The sequence below is a fragment of the Bos indicus x Bos taurus genome, chromosome 27 (assembly GCF_003369695.1).
Source record: "Bos indicus x Bos taurus breed Angus x Brahman F1 hybrid chromosome 27, Bos_hybrid_MaternalHap_v2.0, whole genome shotgun sequence".
NCBI lineage: Eukaryota > Metazoa > Chordata > Mammalia > Artiodactyla > Bovidae > Bos > Bos indicus x Bos taurus.
This window is the reverse complement of record NC_040102.1, coordinates 36,927,754-36,949,497: the sequence shown is the minus strand read 5'-3', so window position 1 is coordinate 36,949,497 and position 21,744 is coordinate 36,927,754. Positions and strand designations below refer to the sequence as shown.

At 48.2% G+C, this 21,744-nt stretch overlaps 1 protein-coding gene across 1 annotated transcript in view; it reads right to left on the bottom strand.

The window, feature by feature from the left end:
• The window catches only part of CHRNB3 (cholinergic receptor nicotinic beta 3 subunit), a 30,524-nt gene extending 16,758 nt beyond the window's left edge, over nucleotides 1–13,766 (bottom strand). Inside the window, exons 1-3 of the mRNA XM_027530100.1 lie at nucleotides 13,423–13,766; nucleotides 3,017–3,168; nucleotides 1,789–1,833 (exon numbers count right to left, since the gene is read on the bottom strand). Of these exons, the coding sequence (XP_027385901.1) occupies nucleotides 1,789–1,833; nucleotides 3,017–3,168; nucleotides 13,423–13,474 (249 nt within the window). The 5' untranslated portion in view covers nucleotides 13,475–13,766. The remainder of the gene's footprint in view (nucleotides 1–1,788; nucleotides 1,834–3,016; nucleotides 3,169–13,422) is intronic.
• Nucleotides 13,767–21,744: the final 7,978 nt, after the last annotated feature.

Sequence of the window (21,744 nt, the reverse complement as noted above, 5' to 3'; positions counted from 1 at the left end):
TCCCTCCCCCTGTAGATTTCTCTCGCTCCGTTCTGGGATTTTTAGGTGTCAGTTCTGTCTTGACCTGGAGGGGCTCACCAGACAGCGATTCCAGGGGCCTCGCTTTGCTGGAGGTCATTTCCAAAGTACAGCTGAAGCCTGAGGAAGACGGTTTCTTCCCTTCATGTCTAATCTTGTTCTCTTTGTCTGAAATGACTTCTTGTTTCCAAAATCTCAGGAAAGTGAAAAGTCCCTATACCCCAAAAGCCAAGGCTCCTCGACCACTCTCTTATGTGTAAGGTGGCAGCTGGAGGAGGTGTGTGTGGAGGAGTGAGTCTGTTTTATTTTTGCCAACATCCTAAGCTTATTTACACTTCAACAAAGAATTTTTCTTCTCTTCTGTGAAAGTGCAAATACAGGACTTCTTACTGACTTTTATGAACTCAAAATACCTTCAAACTCAACAGCCTCTAAAGTGCAAAAGTAGAATAAGTCCCAAGAAATGTATTGAAAAATACATTTATTCATTTTATTTTTAAAAAATTATTACTATTTTTACATTAAAAAACAATTTGGCTGTCCCAGGCGGTGTGTGGGTTATTAGTTCCCTGGCCAAGGATTGAACCCATGACCCCTGCCTCAAAAGCTTGGAATCTTAACCACTGGACAGCCAGGGAAGTCCCTATTTATTTAAATTGTATTTTTATACCTACATTCCCAGCTTATTATTTTCTCCTGAACATTTTTATTTACAAGTAAAATAATATGCAGATCCATTTCATAATATGCTAACATATCTTGAAACTAGCAAAATTTATACTAATTACCCAAATCTGATCAAAACCTTTGAGTGGGTGAAATCTGATGACCCCAGATGAGATCCAGAAAATCTCCTGAGAGTCTTTTATCCATTGTTCCTTACAGACCATTAGCAGAAAGACCTGCACGAGTGTGCACTAAACTGGCACAGATAAACAACTCATTTCAACGTAAGTGAAGAATGTTATGTACATATGTTAAAATTAAGTGAGATAGCTAACATACCTAGATTTTAAATCTCTGGGAGATTAGGTAATATCTGGACATAAGGTAAAAAAAGAAAAAAAAAGTAATTGTTAACAAAACCAAAAAAGTAAGTAATTAAATCAACCTTTTCATTTCCTGTCAAAGAAGTACTAATATTTTCTCCTTTACATGACAGGTATTATTTGAAGGGTAACTGTTTCCTGGCAACTCTACAAAGAGCAGGAGACAGGCTGTGGTCAGGCTGAGAGCTAAACATCATTCCTGTTCTTTTGTGGATTCAGCGTCTTGACTTGGGCTTCACCTCGTTCTGAGGTTGATAGTGGGGGCCTCTGTCATCCCGTTTTCTCTTTCTAGAGAACAGCATTAGGGGAGGGGCAAGATCCTAGGGAGGACGGGGGAAGGAAGGGGAACTAACATCGCTGGTTTTCTTATCTGGTTGTCTTAGCTTCAGTGGGGTAAGTTGCACTCTGGAACTTGGCCCCCTTTTCTCCAAGGAGCCCAGGGACCAGAGCCTGGGACTCACAGTCAGGGTCACCTGCCCACCCGCCGGCTCAGAGACCCCCTCCAGGAGCAAGAAGACAGCACCTACGGGTTTCCAGACTGACCTCCGACTTGCGTGGAAGAAAATAAAAAAAGAAGAAGCCCTTCCCCAAACACTCCCAAATGTCTCCCTGAAGAACGCAATGCACTCTTTAAAATAATTATTTTTCCATAGGAACCTTTCTCAGTGGAAAAGAACGGTGACAATTAGACAGCAGGCACAGTCCTCAGACTGACAGTTACCTGTTTGAGCCACACGTTTGTCGTCATCAGCTGATTCTTTTCATCCTAAGAAAAGGAAAAGTAAATTCAAATTAAGTGAAAATGTGTATTGGATTTTTTTCTTTTTTTTTTTTTGTCACAAAGACTTCTTGAAATCTTACTTTTGAGCAGTCCAAAGTGGGAAGGATTCTCAACTTAAGAACAGTTAAATGGCATCGAGTGGGTGTTAGTCACTCAGTTGTGTCCAACTCTTTGTAACCCCCCTGGACTGCAGCCTGCCAGGCTCCCCTGTTCATGGGATATCCCAGCCAAGGATACTGGAGTGGGTTGCCATTCCCTTCTCCAGGGAATCTTACCACCCAGGGATTGAACCCAGGTCTCCTGCATTACAAGGCAGGTTCTTTACCATCTGAGCCACCAGGGAAGCCCCATGGCATTGGGACCCTACAATATTAGGCATATTTTGTTTAAAGTGAAAATAATAATGAGAGCAAGTAGCAGTTCCTTGTGGTGATGTTTGCATAAACTGCATAACCAAAGGCACAGTAAGGGGTGAAGTTGAATGAAATGGAGCTAAATGGGAGGCGGGCCTTGTATGATTTTCTAGAAGGAATCTTGGGCTTTGAGTCAGTTGGGGGGTGGTGATGATGAATGGATATGGCCAATGGGGGAACATTGTTCTGGGACTTTGGGGACTGCAGTAGCATGGTTTTGCAGAATTTGGGTTATCAAAGTTCACAGATTTCCCCAGGAACCTCATGACAGAAATGTGGACTCAATAGGAAAATTAAGGTATGGGGTGTGTCAGGGAAAGATCTGGGGTCCCCAGGAGATCCAGGAGGGAATGGGGTCACCCAGGGACTCTCTCCAGGGCTGTCACCGCGGCTCTCTCTGCTCCGACCCCTGCCCGCCCTGGCTTGGCTCAGGGGACGCTGAGTCAGCCCCGGGCTCAGCCCCGTCTGCTCTTCACCTTGGCAGCTCCAGTAAACCCATCAGAGAGATGCCCTCCTAACCACGGCCCACCTCCCTCCAGCAAGAAGCCCCCCTCCGCCTACAAAAGTGTTGCCATGAAAATGACATTCTTTCCTTGGGTCACTTCACTGGCTTCCCGGGGCAGATTTTCTCTCATGCCGAGTTATTTTTAAAACTGAAATGGCAGACACAGGGAAAGAAAACAAAATCAAATCTTAGCCTTGACACGGGTGAAGGAATGCATGTTCTTTTCAGCTGAGGGCCAGGGATTACTCACCACATCCACCAGCTGAGAAATTTTCAATCCAAAGTAGACTTTTACAGTGTCGTTGGAATGTAATACGGGGCGAACCCATTTCTGGTAACCTTGGAATAAGTGTCTGAGCAGCGCATCTTCTTCTTCGGCTATGGACCTGAATCCCGCAGCAGCTGGATGAACAGGAGGGGACCCAAATTAACCGGGGAGGCGGGACAGCTGACCCCACATCCCCGAACTGGACCGTCGTGTGTTTCTAGACAGCCTGATTCAGCGAGGCAGGACTAAGGCTCCTGGGCTTCTCAGTCAACATTCTCCTGTTCTACCTCAGCTCCCTCCGCAACCACACGTAAATACTCTACTTCTGTTTCTTTAATGTGGTCCCTGTCTGAGACTGTGGATATTCACCAACCATCCTGTGGTCATCCTTCTGTGATGGATGTGAAGTTGAATCAATATGCTGTACATCCTAAATTTACACAAGGCTATATGTTGATTACATCTCAATAAAACTGGAAGAAAAAAATAAATAAAGGTAGGCTCTATAGAGCCTATACTTTTCCCTGGAGGAGAGCATGGCAAACCACTCCAGTATTCTTGCCTGGAGAATCCCTATAGACAGAGAAGCCTGGTGGGCTACAGTCCATGGGGTCGCAAACGGTTGGACATGACTGAAGAGATTTAGCATGCATGCAGACTCTGTTCTTAAGCCAGAGCTTAATTTTTCATAGGACTTTCCCATCATGAGGTCATCACTTGACCCCCGAAGGATCACCCACAGTGCCCGCCTTGTCCTGTCTCACCTCCTGATGATTGCAGTCTCTGCCTGCATGCACTGCCCACCGCCGCGCCTGGCCTGGCCTCTCCACATCCCTTTCACAATCTGTCTGTATTTGTCTTTGTCTGTCCTCCCCTCGGGGTCCACGAGGGCAGGCACACTCCACGTTGTTTGATGATGTTCATCCAGCACATAGCACAGTGCTCGGCCACACCAGGAGCTCACCGTGTATCTGTCTAATGAATGAGCCAATGGAGGGAGTGGCCAGGGCCGTTTCCCATGCATCCAGCCTGTGGTCACAGAACACCCACCACGTGGCCTGTCTGCTCTGTCCTTTCCTCCTGCGCAAGACTTCCCTTACAACAGCCAGCTTCTGACAACTCTTCTCTGCCCCTAAATGTTCAAAAGTCCTAATTTCAAGCTTTAACTCTCAAACTGAAGAAATGGTTTAGGAATGTGGTCTCAAGGTCAGTTTTGTTTCTTTTCAGGGCTGTGCTATCCAATTTCAAACCAGGAAGATTTTCATTGTTTTATACATATTTTTTAATTTAAAAGATTTTAAAAATTAATTAATTCTGGCTGCACCAGCATGTACAGGATCTTAGTCCCCTGACCTGGAATCAAACCTGTGCCCCCTGCATTGGAAGCTCAGAATCTTAACCACTGGACCACCAGGGAAGCCCCTCCTGGTTGTTTTAACTATGCTCCCCTTCCTCTGTCCAGGATGCTCTTCAGTCCTACAGTGACTCATTCCACACCCTCTGCTTTCCCATAGAAAACCTTCTCTTCCCACTGAGAGACACGCACATGATGGGCAAGGTCACGTGCAAGACACAGCCCCACGTTTGACCAATGAAAACCATGAGATGCTTTGTGGAAAGAAAAGCAAAGTCACACTCATTCCCCACAGATGCGTGGGACCTCCACTTCCCTGGGGAGATGATTCTCAGCGTAGTTGGTAACCCCCTCCCGGGGTGAGCAGGGCGTGGATAATGGGTCTGATGCTCTGGGTGCCGCACCCTCTCTCTTCTGCACCAGAAAGCTGATGAAGATGCATCTGAGTGGGGGAGGTGCGGCCTTACATTTGCGCTTACTAACTCAAAGGGCTGGGCTTTCCTGGTGGCTCAGTGGTTAAAAAAAAAAAAATACATCTGCAATGCAGGAGACGTGGGTTTGATCCCTGGGTCGGGAAAAATCCCCTAGAGAAGGAAATGACAATCCGCTCCAGTACTCTTGCCTGGGAAATCCCAAGGACATAGGAGCCTGGTGGGCAAAGCCCATGGGTTTGCAAAGAGTCAGACACAGCTGAGCACACCCACAGACACTCAAAGGGCTAGCCAGTCTTAAACTTGGATACTTCATCTATTCTTAGCCAGCAGAACTGCACTGAAGAGCAGGTCAGTGACTGGCGGCCAGGACAGCCCTCTGTACAGGCCCTAAAACCTTCCTGGAAATGTGGGCAGTGGGAGGAATAGAGAATCGAAATTTCTTGAAGCCATCTGAGAGAGGAGGCTGCCCTTCATGAATTCCCTACTGGATATCTGGGCTTAGCTTCCTTCCAAATACCAGGCAGCTCTGATGGCTCCCAGCTCCTCTGCGGGTACCGCCCTGACCTCAGACCCTATCACCTCCCCCATGGATCCGTGCGCTGCCCGCTAATTGCTGCGCTCACCTCTTCACCGTCCGTTTTCCACCCAGCAGATGGATCATCGCTTAAAAGCTGGGGAGGATTATGTCAGCTTCCTGCTCAAATCCTCCCCGTGGTTTCCCATCAGACTTGGGAAAAAACAGCCCAGTTCTTACCATGGCCTCCCAGGCCCTTCAGAGTGCCTACCCACTCCCACCCGGGCCTCACCCCTCATCCCCAGGACCTCAGACACACCACACACACCACACACATACATCACATACACACCACACACACCACACACATCGCACACACCACACACACATCATATCCACTACACACACCATACACACACTGTACTCACACCACACACCATACACACCACACACACCGCACACAGACCATACACATACCACACACCACACACACTACATATACAGCACACATCAAACCCACAACACCCACCACACAATACACCTACAGACACTACACACACACCACACACACCACACAAAGACCATACACACACCACACAACACACACACACTATACACACACCACACACACCACATTCACATCATACCCACCACACACACCACACATACCACATACACATCATATACATACCACGCACACCATACGCACACACACACACAACACACACCATACACACAACACACAGAGATCGTACCCAGCACACACACACCACACACATACCCACCACGCACAATACACACACCACACATACCACAAACACCAGGCACCACATACCACACATACCCACCACACCCACACCATACCCACCACGAACACTACACACAACACACACACCACATCCATCACACACAACACCCACCGCACACACACACCACGCACCACTCACGCGTACCGAATGGGCTTCTTAGCTGGAACGGCCTGACGCCATCGTGGTTTGGGACGTGTGAGAAGCATCCTAAGAAGGGCAGAGACTGGGCCGCGGAACTTCCTTCCTGGCAGGATAACCTTACCGTCAGTTTGCAGGCAGTGGGAGCTGCGTGCTGGGAAGGGTCCCCTAAGACTGTGACCTGACCTTCCCCAGCCCCTGCGGCCCCCAAGCCCACCCACTCTGAGAGGACGGCTGGACCCTGCTCTTCACCAGCTTCCAGAGGGAAGCGAGCAGACGTGCTCTCAGGACTGTGTGGGTTCTGACCCTGTGATCCACGTCAGAAGCCAAGCTGCCATCTGAGTTGAGGAGGAAAAGGTGTAGCTCTGTCCTGGCTCTTACAGGCTGGATGTTTGTCCTGTAAAATCCATATGTTAAAGCCCGAACCCCCAGCATGACTGCATTTGGAGACGTGTGTGTGCCAAGTTGCTTCAGTCATGCCTGACTCATTGTGAACCTACTGGCTATAGCCCGCCAGGCTCCTCTGTCCATGGGATTCTCCAGGCAAGAATACTGGAGGGGGTTGCCATGCCCTCCTCCATGGGACCGTCCCAACCTAGGGATTGAGCCCACATCTCCTGCAGTTCCTGCACTGGCAGGTGGATTCTTTACTGCTGAGCCACCAGGGAAGCCAGCATTTGGAGACAGGACCTAAAAAGAGGTAATTAAGGTTAAATCCGATTATAGGGGTGGGGCCCTAGTCTGACAGGGCTGGGGTCCTCATAAGAAGAGGGGGAGACCCCTGGACTCTCCTCCGGGTAGCACAGAGGGGAGGTCATGTGGGGACACAGCCAGAGGCAGCTGTTTACAAGTCAGGAGGGAGCTCTCACCAAGCTTGCTGGCACCTTGCTCATGGATTTCTAGTCTCCCAGATGGTGAGAAAAGAAATTTCTTTCAAGCACCCAGTCTGTGGTATTTTGTTATGGTGGCCTGAGCTGACTAGTACAAAAGGGTCTTGACCAAAACAGACCTTACCAATAAAGAGAAGACAAAGGCCAAAGGTTGGCTGCTTTCTGCCTAGTATCTTCCCCAAATAGAAACTGAAGTCACTGATGTTATTGAAGCAGATGTAGAGGACAAGCCTGGTTTGTTCTTGTAAAATAGGATGTTATGAGGAAGGGCAAGGACTTCCATGTTGATTCTTCAAGGCTAGGGCCTCAATAAACATGAGCCAATTCTAGGGAATGAGCAAACGAATGAATAAATGCATGGAAGGCTATAATTTTCTTGAGGGGTTGGGGGCACAGGACCAGCTCGTGGCTCCAGAAGATGGAGAACCGCAGATGTTCTCTGGATTTCCAGGACAAGTGGTCTCAAGAAATAAATGGATTCCTTTTAATATACAACACAAACGGACTTATTTATGAAACAGAGACAGACTCACAGACATAGAGAAGAGCTTGGTGGTTGCCAAGGTGGGGGGTCGGGAGGGAAGGACTGGGAGGGTGGGATTAGCAGATGCCAACTGTGACGTATAAGATGCACAGGGACCTCCCTGGCGGCCCACTGGTCAAGAGTCTGCCTTCCAACGCAGGGGACGTGGGTTTGATCCCTGGTCAGGGAAGTTAAGATTCCACATGCTGCAGGGCAACCAAAGCTTCACACAGCAACTACTGAGCCCTCGTGCTCTGGAGCCCAAGCACCACAACCGAGAGAAGCCTTCGTGCCACAGCTAGGGGACCTCACACGGCCCAGTGAAAAATCCCACGTGCAGCAAAGAGGGTCCCCTGGGCCCCACCTAAGACCCAATGCAGCCAAATTAACTAATCAATTAATTTAACAACACGGTCCCACTGTATAGCACAGGGACCTATATTCACTAGCCTATGATAAACCATAATGGAGAAGAATATGAAAAAGTATCAATGCGCATATAATTGAACCACTTTGTCATACAGCAGAAATCAGCACAATGCTGTACATCAACTATACTTCCATAAAACTTAAAAAGCAAATTAAAAAAAGAAAGAAACAGATTCCTGAGAGGTTGTATGTAAAGCAAATTTTTGTAAACGGACTTATATTTCAAACTCATTAGATAAGACCACTCTTCTAAGACACATCTCAGTGATTCACTAACAAGTCAGAAAACTGCTCTTGGAAGATGAGTGAGCCTCCTCCCCGCTCTGCTGTGGGGGTTTCATTTCCCAAAGTCAGCTCCCTGCGGGGAGGGATGGGAGAGCCTTTCAGCATTAATTAAAGAGGAGAGAAAGAGGAATGATAACGACATGAAGACAGTGGAGCTGGAAAGGACTTTCAAGACATGTAAGCCCCTCACTTCACAGGTGAAGACCTGGGAGAGCTGGGAGGGGTCACCCGCAGAACGGGGGCGCTGTGGTCTTCTGACTCCCAACTTGTCATCCTTTCCACCAGCTCATGAAGTTCTTCGAGGATTGAGGAGGCAAAGACTGTTCCCCCCAGCGTGTCTCCCGGCCACGTAAAATCTGCTCCAGCAGTTCACGTCTATGAATGCACACTCAATGTTGCTGCTATTTTTGTTGCTGTGGGGCTATCGCTGTATTTTCCAAACTGTTGTTTCAAGTTGTGTATCTTTGGGGAGCATGGTGTCCCGGGTGGTGTTTGTGTGGTCTTGGGGAGACACTCGAGCCTGCTGAGAGTGTTCTGTAGCCTGCCCCCAGCCTCCTCTGCAGCAGGAGGCATCCAGCAGGCTGCTTTGCTGTGGGTTTTGAGGGGCAGGGGTGGGCTTCTTGAATGGGTGCTGCTCTGAGGTCACTCTCTGAGGAAGGGGATGCCCAGCGCTTTACAGTCACAGAACAGAGCCATCCTGCTTCAGACTTCCCCACGTTTCCCTGTAGCCTCCCCAACATACACATACAGCACACACATACACGCCGTCTAATGCACACATACATCTTCAAAGAGTGTGCGCTGCCTGTTAGAAATGATTTTCACCATCTCTTTTGGTGAAAAAAGGAATCTTGCTTCCCCCTGGAACTTCTTTCTCTCCTTTCTTCTCTTTTTCTTAGTCTTTTTTTTTTTTTTTTGTCTGCCATGTGGCTTGTGGGATTTTAGTTCTCTGACCAGGGACTGAAGGCTTGGCCTCAGCTGTGAAAGCACAGTCTTAACCACTGCACTGCCAGGGAACTCCTGTTTCTACTTGACTGTTTGCCCCGGTTTTCTTTGTCAAAATCTTTCCCCCGGGACCAGATAAGCAGCCCCGCAGGAAGAGGGCAAAAAAAAAAAAAAAAGGAAGAACCAGAGCACACCTGAGAGCAATGTGGAGGACGGACAGACAGACAGGGCTGCAACGCCCTGCCTGATCCTAGCAACATCCTCCGCTTGAAACTGGGCGGGGGCCGTGCTGCAGGAGGGCTCAGTGCCCTCGGCTCAGGCCACGGAGTCTCTTGCCAAACTCATCACTCAATAGAAAGAAGAATCTAATTAATATTTATCCACGTGGAGAGGCCCTGAACTCAGACTCAGAGACAGTTCCTGATTCCAGGCCGTGAAAACAGGGCCGTAGATGACGGGGAAGGTCTGGCCACCCACATACTCTGTGCCTTCAGGGTCTTGACATCCATGAAACAGCCACAAACGGGACCCCTTATTGCCCATATTTGCTGTTCCCCAAAATACAAAGAGGGCCGGCGTGTAAGCTGCAGCCTTGACTGGAGAACAGCTCTTCACCCCTGGCTGCAGCGGAGAAGGGATCCAGGTAACCGTAACTAGAGCTACCCCGGGACCAGGAGCTGGCTGTGATGAGCTTCGGGCTCTCTCCACACCAGAGGGTGGAATTGAAACAGATTTGGATCGGCTTCCCAGAACCAGCTTGAGACCAATTTTTCTTTGGAACCTACGACTTGAGGCTCTGCTCTCTTTATTCCTCAGGACTGTTTCCTCTCCTTTCTTTGGAGGCTCAGACTCTGTGCCCTCCTCACCCCCACATCAATAATCACTTTTATCAAAATTTTGACAAACTCTCTCACACTGAAATATGAATAACTGATAAAACCTAATAGATGATAAAAAGATGACAAAGTAATGAATATAACTGAAAAGAAGCAGACTCACAGGTAAAAAGAACAAACCAGTGGTTACCAGTGCGGACAGGGGAGGGTAATATGAGGCAGGAGATAAAGATGAACAAGCTATTAGGTATAAAATAAGCTACGAGGACATGTATACAGCACAGAGAATATAGCCAATACTTTAGAGTAACTATGGAGGAAGTGTGGCTTTCCTGGTGGCTCAGTGGTAAAGAAGCCACCTGCCTATGCAAGAGATGTGGATTTTTATCCCTGGATTGGGAAGATCCCCCTGGAGAAGGAAATGGCAACACACTCCAGTATTCCTGCCTGGAGAATCCCATGGACAGGGCTACAGTCCACGGAGTCACAAAGAGTCAGACATGACTTTGTAACTGAACAGCAACATAAAGGGAGTATCACCTTTAAAAACTGTGAATCAGGGCTTCCCTGGGGGCTCAGAGTAAAGACTCCACCTGCCAAGGTAGGAGAGATGGTTTCGAGCCCTGATCCAGGAAGATCCCACATGCCTCTAAGCCCGTGCGCCACAACCACTGAGCTGTGCGCTAGAGCCTGAGAACCTCAACAAGAGAAGCCACCGCAGTGAGAAGCCACCGCAGTGAGAAGCCCGAGCATCATGCCGAGGAGGAGGCCCTGCTCGCTGCAACTAGAGGAAAGCCCAGCAGTGAAGATCCAACGGCCAAAAGTAAACAAACAAATACAATAATTTAAAAATTGAGAGTCACCATGTTGTACTCCTGTAACATATAATATAAATGACCCCTACTTCAAACTTAATAGGTGAAACTTCCCATGATTATTTATGATTTTACTGAAAATGCCACCCCTGTTTATTCTCAGCTAGAAGAGAAAACAGATTATTGAAGAATTTCAAATCTCAGCAAGTATTGTTGAGAGAGGTATATACTTTGTTTGACACCTTTTGGTGTATTTTGATTTTGCCTTTCATTCATTATCACTACCTCATCCCCCAAAAAATCTTCCCACAAATAGTCTCTTCTGCCAACATGTATAGCTAGCTCTCAGGATGGACTCAAATAATAAATATTTGACGGCTTTTTGCTATCATGAGAGCTTCTCAGAACAACTATTTTATTCCTCCATGCATCCCCGACACTGGAGCAATTCCTGGGATGTGGTAGACCTTCAATAAATATTTTTTTAATGAATAACACACATCTTGTGTTAAGAATGATGGGAAGAGGAATAAGATATTGTCCTATTTCTGGAGTGGACAAAAGTGTGGCCATAGACGGCAATCCTTGCACCAGGACCAGAAAAACAGAAATGAGGGCTTGTGCCTTGTCATTTGAAAAAGGTAGCTTCGCGTGAGAAAGGGAAACTGTTTTCTTTACGATGAGCAGAGAAGTTAAAGAACTTAAGGAAAGGTGGCACAGATCTATAAATAGAAAGAGACTCTCCAGTGGATCTAGAAATGCTCACAAACTCCAGAGTTATCACAGGCGACTACATGGACTTGTTACAGATCTGTGACAGGTGCATACAGCTAGGCACACATTTCCAGACTCCCGCAGCACACGTACGAAAGCCGGGGGCCAGGCTCTCGTCCGATTCCAACCGGCTTATGCAGCTGTCACTGCGTGCAGAGAAGCAGGCGTGGGTGAACCTGCTGAGGGTGAGCCTGAGGGTTTATGCTAACCAGCCCTGCTGACCCGGGAGATGGCTTCTCTGCTGAAAGAATGCTGAGACTCAATTCCAGCATAGGAAATAGGATGCTCTAGTAATTAGCAGAGAAACATCAGACATGAATTGCATAGAAGCTGATTATGTTTATGATTAATTACATGCTAAAACACACAGAAGTTTATTATTATTTTTATGATTGGCAAGGTGCACTGCAAGTTTAGGATCAGTAGATGCAAACTATTTAGAATGTTTGCAACAATGAGGTCCCACTGTACGGCACAGGGAACTATATCCAGTCTCTTGGGATTAAAAAAAAAGGAAAAAAAAAACACTTTAAAAAATGTATACATTTGTATAACCAAGTGCCTTTGCTGTACAGCAGAGACTGACACAGCACTGTAAATCAACTACACTTCAATAAAAAAAAGACTTGGAAGAAATCAAATTCAGTGATATTTCAAACTGGATTCTCTCTGCACTTAGAAATGACTCTGTGTGTTTCTGAGCCCCAGGTTTGAGCACAGGCTACGTTTTTGAAGATATAATAATGTTCACGTGTGTGTGTGAGTCACAGGATTTTAAATCCAAGAGTTATTTCAGGACTTGGGCAAGTCGATCTCAGTGCCTCTGGTTCTCCGTCTGAAAATGACAATACTCCTATGTGGCCAAAACACTAGCGACAAATAAAGACAAATCGCTACAGGAACCACACTGTTTCCTCACCGTCTGTCCCCTGGCTCTGTATGGAGTCTGGTGTCAGGGGAAGGGCTTTCTGTTCTTAAGTTGCAGGAAACGTGAAATGATTCCCACACCCAGAAAGCTGGCAGGTGACGGTGCCCACTGTTCCCTAAACTTCCCAGTTATTTTCTCCCACTTTCCTTTCCTGCCCTCTGTCTCCTTTATTTGTCCTCATTCTTTAAATGCCTTTATTTTCTGGTGGATGATAGTCACAGAAAACTCACACAGCTTCACGGACATTTGCTTAACTGTGATGTAAAAACATACTAAATATACCTACATGCACAAATTTATGAAAGTATTTTTATATCTGCACAACAGTTTGGACAATAAGCATCTATGCACAGCTAGAGTGATTGTTAATAAATATGATACTAAAATGTTGACATAATCCCTATGCCAAATATTTTAACAATTTTCTGAGTACCATTCAGTGCGCTTGATAACATTCCCCTGCTTTCATATCTTCCTACCAAGCTCATAGTGATTCCAAAGGAATAACACAGTCAATGGCAAAAGTATAAACATTATGGAATTCATATGCTTTCTTTAGCAATATACAGACTTCACGGAATTACTCATCGGAGCTACATTTTTAAAGGTTATCTTAAAGAGTAACCTAAAAATACCTACACATCACATTTTTTAATCCTGACATTATCAGCAGGGGCAACGATCAAGTTTTCATTTGCTTCAGCTTGAGCTTACCTGAGTGGGTGATACCAAGGACGCTGAACACCAGGATAAAGTCTGCAAGCATTATGATGTCGGCTGGACGGAGATAATGCCTTCCTCCTCTTTAACAACAGGATATTTCCATCAGAAAAGGGGGTTTTTGAAGAGAAAACGCAGAGCTTCAAAGTCCAGAGTGGAGCCCAGCGGACGCAGATACCTGGAGAGGGGAAACCAGGCTGAACCTGGCTGGTGTCAGTCCGAGGTCTCTGAAAGCACACCTCATTGATTCCCAGTCAGCTGTCAGATCCTGTAGGTCTGAGAACTATCTCTGGGTCCTAACTCCTGACTTATTAATTCACTCTCCCGCCAGGAGATGCGGGGCAGTGGAGGGGGGGTGAAGGGTGAAGCCGGACAACAGCGAGAGCTCTGTGCTGTTTTGCTCATGCTTGGAGATCTGTGTAAAAGGGAGAAACCGTGAATGAAGACACGCAACACGGAAGCCAGTGCAAGTTTCTCCTACAGCGTTCTCCATCGTCGTTCATTTTGGATGTGCAGCTTAAGAACAGTGAATAAGAGTCAAAAGCTACAGATCCCAGTTATGAAACAAACCCTGGGGATGTTTGTACGTGGAGACGATGGTTAATAATGCTGCTGTATTCAGTCACTCAGTCGTGTCTGACTCTTAGCGACCCTATGGATTGCAGCCTGCCAGGCTCCTCTGTCCATGGGATTTCCCAGGCAAGAATTACTGGAGTGGGTTGCCATGCCTTCCCCCAGGGGATCCTCCTGACCCAGGGACCGAACCCGCATCTCCTGCATCTCTTGCATCACAGATGAATTCTTTACCGCTGAGCCACCAGGGAAGGCCATAGTTAATAATACTGTACTGCATATTTGAAAGTTGCTAAGAGAGTAGATCTTAAAAGCTCTCATCATGAGAGAAAAAAAACCTTTTTGTAACCGTGTGTACTTATGGGTGTTCACTGGACATGGTGGTTGTCATTTCACGAGGTATACAAATGCCCAATCTTTATGTGGTGACCCTGAAACTGACACAGTGTTATATGTCAATTGCCCCTCAGTTTTTAAAAATTTAATTCTATTTATTTATCGATATTTGGCTGCACTGGATCCTCACCGCTGCACCCGGGCTCTCTCTAGCTGCAGCGAGCCAGGGCTACTCTGCAGTTGTGTTGCACGACTTCTCATTGTGGGGCTTCTCTTGTTGCAGAGCACAGGCTCTAGGGTGTGCGGGCTGTCGCTGTGGCTCACGGACTTAGTTCCCTCGAAGCATGTGGGATCTTCCCAGACCAGGGATCAAACCTGTGTCCCCTGCATTGCAAGGCAGATTCTTAACTCCTGAACCACCAGGGAAGTTCCACATGTCAGTTTTTAAAACGAATGACCATGCCCTTCATCGCCCTGGTCTAGGGGCTCTGGCATGCTTCATGATCAGAGCATCCTCTGGGGTTCCCTGGAGCCCCCAGGGCCTGCGGATAATCCACAAGAGAAAGGACAGTTGGAGTACTGTCTTTTTCTGTATCGCTCCCAGGACCTGGAGGCTGAAATCACCACCTCGTCTTTGGATTCACCTTGGTCGCAGTTGGTCTGATTCTCACCTAGCTCAGCGCTGTCCACACACAGAGGGTCCTCCAGGAATGCAAATATGCTGATGAGGCAAGAGTAAGTGAGGGCTGGAAGGAGAAGAGGGCCTGGTAGGAGCAGAGTCCCCCGATGGGGCCCCAGTACTGGAGTAGCACCCTCCGGGCACTGCCAACCCACCCGGGGCCACACTGATTTAATCCAATCGAAAATTTCCCTCTACCTCATTAAGGCTCCTCTGAGAGCATCGGTGACTTCCAAACACCCGGTGATGCTCAGCAGGGTACCAGCTCGGAGTCCAGACAGACCTGCCAGGAAAGGCAGGACCACGTCCCCTCCTCCAGCTCCCTCTCCTCTCCACTCCTCCAGAAACCCGGCCCCCACAGTCTCCATTCCCCAGACCACAGGCTCCTCGGGCCGGGCTGGGTCCTCTTACCCTCTCTCCCCAGCATCCCCAGAGCTCACTGCACGTGAGCAGTTTAGAAGGAAGAGGAAGGAAACAATTAGACACTGATCTCCCATCCATCTGAACCGCATTCCAGGCCCGCTGTGAGTTTACAACGGTCTCAGGAATCAATTAGCCACTAACCCAGGGGTGCAGGAAGTGTCGCTGTTCTTCATTTTCAATAAATCAAAGAAAATGGAGCTTGCCATTCCACTGAGCAGGCAGGAAATACCATCTCTGTCATTTCAGGAGCTCAGGGCAGCAAAAGTCGCGTTTGCAGCCCCCAGTCACAAGCAGGCTGTCGCCTCTGGCCCATCTTGACGGCAGCGGAGGGTCGGCGGGCAGCCACGGGGTCCCAGTGGAAGAGGCGGCTCTGTTGCCCTTTCCTGGCCAGGAAGTCTGGGTGACAGGGTCCCCTAGTCGCTGGTCTCTGCTGCTGGAGGGGCCGGTCTCTGCTGCTGGAGGGGCCGGCCAGTCTCTGGGGATTTCTGGCCCATCTCCCTTTCGAAGACACTCACCTCATCTCCATCCTGCTCTAAAAACATCAAATAAGCCCTTCAGTGAGTTTACACTTGTGGTAAAAGCTGATGTCAAACAGGAAGAGAGGTTGTCTTTAATGGCTTCTGCTTTCAGTCTCTATAAACATATCAGCCCTAGCTCCTTTCTTGGGAAATGTAGGGGAAAGAAAACTACAGAGAACACAAATTTGTATCAATTCATGTCTCAGAAAATCATCCTGCACTGAGCCAGCGTGTGCTCTTTCCCTCACCTGTTCTTTGCTAAGTCGGGTCCAACTCCTATGATCGCATGGACTGTAGCCCACCAGGCTCCTCTGTCCATGGAATTCTCCAGGCAAGAATACTGGAGTGTGTTGCCATTTCCTTCTGCAGAGGATCTTCCCGACCCACTGATGGAACCCATGTGTCCCGCACCAGGAGGTGGATTCTTTACTGAGTGAGCCACCAGGGAAGCTCAAAAAACACGTGCACGCAGACACACACACCCCTTTGACCAGCTGTTTCTCGGGGGTCTGTCCCAGCAGACAGCCCTCCTCCTGCTCAATCACACTCCTCAGCTACATTGGAACTTTGTGCCACCCCGTGGACTGTAGCCCGCCAGGCTCCTCTGGCCATGGAATTCTCCATGAGGCTGCAATACTGGAGTGGGTAGCCCATCCCTTCTCCAGGGGATCTTCTTGACCCAGGGATCGAAGCTGGGTCTCCTGCATTGCAGGTGGATTCTTTACCAGCTGAGCCATCAGGGAAGCCCCATGTGTCCTATAACCAACAATAAACATCAACTGGGATGGGGGGTTGGGTCCACAGAGCAGAACAATCAGAAGGTCTCCATCATCAAGGGGACACATTTGCATCCTGAGAGCCAAGGAAAACTGCTGCTCATCCGTCACTGACCAAACATGCTCCCTGTGAGGACTGAGTCTGCTCCTTCCAGTGACTGGGGAACGCTGGCCAGATCACTTCCCGGAGAGACGTTGTGAGAGCCACACGACAGAGCAGAAGGTGACGGGAAACAGCTGTGCTTTCACTTGAAGGTCTAAAAAGTTACGATTAGTGGACTTCCCTGGTGGTGTAGTGGATAAGAATCTGCCTGCCAATGCAGGGGACGTGGACTCCATCTCTGGTCCAGGAAGACCATCATGCCTTGAACAATGCCTTGAACAATGAAACCCATGTGCCACAACTACTGAGCCTGCGTGCTGTAACCACGGAAGTCTGTGCACCTAGAGCCCGTGCTCCAGAACAAGAGAAGCACCGCAGGGAGAAGCCCGCGCCCCGCCATGAAGAGTAGCCCCTGCTCGCAGAAATTAGAGAAAGTTCTCCCAGCGGTGAACACCCAGTGCAGCCACAAAGAAAAAAAAAAAAAAAAAAGAGTTATGATTAGTATTTTTTAAACTGTAAAAGTAGTACAATCCTAACAGTACACTGAAAGTAAGATTCACAATCCATCTTCCTAATCTAATCACCGTTAAGATGTTGGTCTATTTCTCTCCAGTGTACACGCTCCTGCATGCTTGCTCACACACACACAGAGTTGTTATCTAGTTTGTATACAACTTTATCCTTCAGTTGAACTGCTACTACTAGTTGAACTGCTATTTGACACCATTATAAAGGAGAATGTTTTGGTATCAACTTTGAAAACAGAAGAAACTTTGATCTCTGTTCTGCAACCTTTTATCCCTATGTGAATAAAACTGTTATCTCTTTACATCAGAGTCTTGAGAGTGGGCTATCGTGTATATTTCATGTTTGTTCTCTGTTACACGTCTTTCTTATTCAAGAGCCTATTCTATAAATATCTTACAGAGTTCGAAAAACTAAATTCCATTGAGGCGTTCAGTTAATGAGTTGCCTTCCTTGCAAAGAATGACAGTACAGTTACATAGTACTGAGTCTGCAGGTTGCTGTGAGAATGGCGTCCAGACTGTCTGGGATACTGTCTTTGTTTAGGGAAATGCATTTTAAGAAAGTTACATATGTTGATCTGGGGTTGCAGGGGCTGGGGAGCGGGGGAGAGTCAGGAGACCCAGAGTCCAAGAGGAAGGAGTTTAGATCCAAAAATTAAGTCTGAGAAAGCTGTCTTTCTGCTATGAAATGTTTACTCTCGACAGTTAAGTCCTCCATGCCAACACCATTTTACAGGCCAGATACTGAGGCCCAGGGAGCAGGAGTCATTGTCCTGGGTCACATGGGTAGAACTGGGCCAGAATCCTGTAAAGAAAGAAAGAAAGTGAAGTCACTCAGTCATGTCTTACTCTTTGTGACCCCATGGACTGTAGCTTACCAGGCTCCTCTGTCCATGGGGTTCTCCAGGCAAGAATACTGGAGTGGGTTGACAAATCCTTTTCCAGGGGATCTTTCCGACTCAGGGATCGAACCTGGGTCTCCCACATTGTAGGCAGGTGCTTTACCATCTGAGCCACCAGGGAAGAATCACATAAGCTGCTATGAAGGAGACCATACCAGCTCACAAAGAAACGGGTGTGGAGAGGACACCCAGCCTGGCTTCTGAAGACCCATCCACACCCTCCCTCCCTGGCTGTCCATCAAGGAGGTCCCTGCCCTCTTCTCTGGGCCCTTCCTGTGTCCTCAGACATTCCTGCAGCCTGTCTGCTGACATCTGGTCACAGTCATTGGAGTTTCAGATGCTCGGCCACCAGCAGTGGGAAGGACTGGTGATGGGAGTTTGCGCTCGTAGGAGTCAGAGGGCTGGAAGCTCAGTGCCTGAAAAATCTCACTGCCCTCCAACATAATCCCCATTGACGGCTACAGTTTCACTCTAAAGAGAATTCCTTTTTTCCCCCCCTGATTTACTCATTTTTTAATTCTTAAATTTAAGAATTTCCTAATTTTTCATTCTAAATTCCTGATTTACTTACAACTTATAAATAAACTTTAAATTAACATATTACAGTTAACATATTAAACTTAAGTTAATTCTAATTTGGCTTAAACCTTTACTAAAACCAGGACCCTAATAGGTTTTACTAAATTTACTATAAAACCAGACCCTTTTTCTGGTTCTGCACGTTGTGTGACATCCTCGCAGTAGTAACATTGCTTATTATGCGTAGCGATTTGAAAATCACGGTTTTAAAATAAGTGTCGAATTCTTCCCTGAGCTCAAAGGATGAAAGCCAAGGGCTGCTGGGGGCCTTTGTGCTCCCTCGGGTCCGCGGAGCAGAGCCCGGACCAGCGGTGCAGTGGGCACCGACGCCCCCTGCTGGACTGTGCTCAGACTGCAGGTTAGCGCCAAGAGGCCCCTTTCCGAAGGGTGTGTACTTTAGATGTCATTTCTTCCTTAAACTTTAAAAAATAAAATAGCAAAACAAACACAGCCTGCCTGAACTCAAAACGAAGCACTCGAAGACAGCAGGCTGTTGGCCCGACAGTTCCAGAGAACCCATTCGGGCTGAGTTGATGCCCCCACGGCAGGAGTCAGCCCAGCCCCAGGGCTGGAAGGGTCCGCTCTGCCAGTCCTGGCGTTTGTTCAGAAAGAGGGTTTAAGCAGAGGGAAGAAACCATCTGTAAAGTTATCACCCACGCCAGTGCTTCCCAGTCATTCTGGGATGCTTTCCCTGGGACTTCTGCTTCAGTGGGTCTGGAAGGCGGCCCTTGTGGCTTATGGACCACAGACCACTGACCAGTATCCTCTTCCAAGTTCGGTACCGCAAGGACCCAGAGAAACACTCAATGACAGGGAACTAACCACATGAAACACGGAGACGAGGAGGAGCGTGAGAGCAGCCAGACCACGAGGACCCAAAGGCCCAGCAGTCCTAGAACCTCCGTGTCCTCCGGAGGCTGGCTCTTAACACCAGAGGGGACACCCCTGGCTCGGGCAGGGGAGAGGTGGATTTCTCATTGTTTTTCTGCTTAAAAAAAAAAAGTATCTAAGAAGACAATTCGGATTATACAAATATTTGACCCTTCATGTAGTGGATGGGCTCCCCTTAATGGCTCAGTTGGTAAAGAATCTGCCTGCAATGCAAGAGACCCCAGTTTGATTCCTGGGTCTGGAAGATCCGCTGGAGAAGGGATAGGCTACCCACTCCACTATTCTTAGGCTTCCCTTGTGGCTCAGCTGGTAGAGAATCCACCTACAACACAGGAGACCCTGGTTCGATACCTGGGTTGGGAAGATCCTGGACTGGAGAAGGGAAAGGCCACCCACTCCAGAATTCTGGTCTGGAGGTATAGTCCATGGGGTTGCATGGATAGATCTTGTTTTTGGAAAACTGCAAAATAAGGCAGAAGGCAGGGAGCTTTTATAGGATAAAGAATAAAAAACAAGGGAGAGAAGAATGGAAAATATCCAGTTGGCTGGGGCACCAGGGTGAACCTGATTTGGACGGGAAGCCCAGCCTTGGGTGGTGAGTGGGGTCACTGACTCACTGACTGCATTTGCCCCGTGAATCCAGGTCAAGTGGCCTTTAGGGCACACGAAAGTCACCTAAGTTTCTCTTTGCTATGGCGGCACCCCACCCAGGAGCAGCACCACTGTGGGCCTAGAAATTCCCTTCCACACGCCTCATCTCGCTCTTCACCTGCTTGTTTGGTTTCCCGTCTGAGGGGTCACCTCCTCCTCTTTGAATGACACGAACTGCCTTCACTGTTGTCATCATTTTTCAGGGCTGTCTCCCGGGCAGGGTAACAACTGAGCCACTCCTGGTCTGATTTTCCAAGGCTTGCACCATGCCGAGGCATGTTACTTCCTCCTAGGCTCTGCATCCTCAGCAGTGGGGCTTGCTTCAAGCTGCAGGACAAGTGGTCAGACAGCCAGGCTTCCCCTTGGCCTGGGGAACAGGATCCTGTGGATTCTGCTTATTCTACAAAGTAAGTTCTGTAGTCAAAGGAGCCTCCTTGCCCTCCTGATGGGGGTGCCTCCAGGTGGGCCCTGGACCCAGGCGAGTGGACCCAGGTGAGTGGTCCCAGGCGAGTGGGCCCAGGCGAGTGGGCCCAGGTGCCCACAGCAGATGTGCTGAAGGACCTCCAGAGGCTGAAGGGAAAGAAGGCCAGGGGTGGAGGCCAAATTTGTAATCAGGGCAGAGGGCATCCCTGGGTCAGGGGTAGGGACTGGGTCTGAAATCCTCAGGAGCAGCAGGGAGGGAGGAAAGTTGGAAGGAAGAAGAGAGCGTGGGATCTCAGTTGTGGGCACATAGCTGGCTGCTCTGGGATGGTTTTATTGAGGCTCAGACAGCGGTGTGGGGGCGAGTTGTCCTAGTTACTTGCCCTGGGCCAGGGTTAATTGCAGGTAACTCTTCAGTTATCATCCTCAAAAGAGTTGTGGTGTGTGGGCAGAACCCTGACCTACTCCTAGGGACCCTGCGTTTGCCCCTAATTAATCATGTGATCTTGGATGAATAATCTGTTGTGGTGTCAGATTCCTCCTCTATTGGGTGAAGATGCTGAATTAGATTAGTTGTTCTCAATGTTCCTTTGGGGAGCTTTTCAAAAACACTGATCCCTGGTGTTGCGCCCAGGCATTTTAGACCAGAATTTAACTGGTTTACTGAGAGGCCCGGGAATCAGATATTTTTTAAGCTCTCCAGGTGATTCTAAGCTATAGCCAGAGTGTTGATCCACAGACCAAAAGAACTCTGTGTCCCCTTTGGGTTTGAAATTCTATGAGTCTGGATGGTAAGTAGGGAAACCAACCACCCCAGTTTGCCCAGGACTCTCCCAGTTTTAAAACTGAAACTCCTTGGCCCCAGCAACCTCTGAGTCTCAGGCCATGGTCTACATCACTCCCCGTCTGACATGGTACAAAAAGAGAGAAGAACTTAG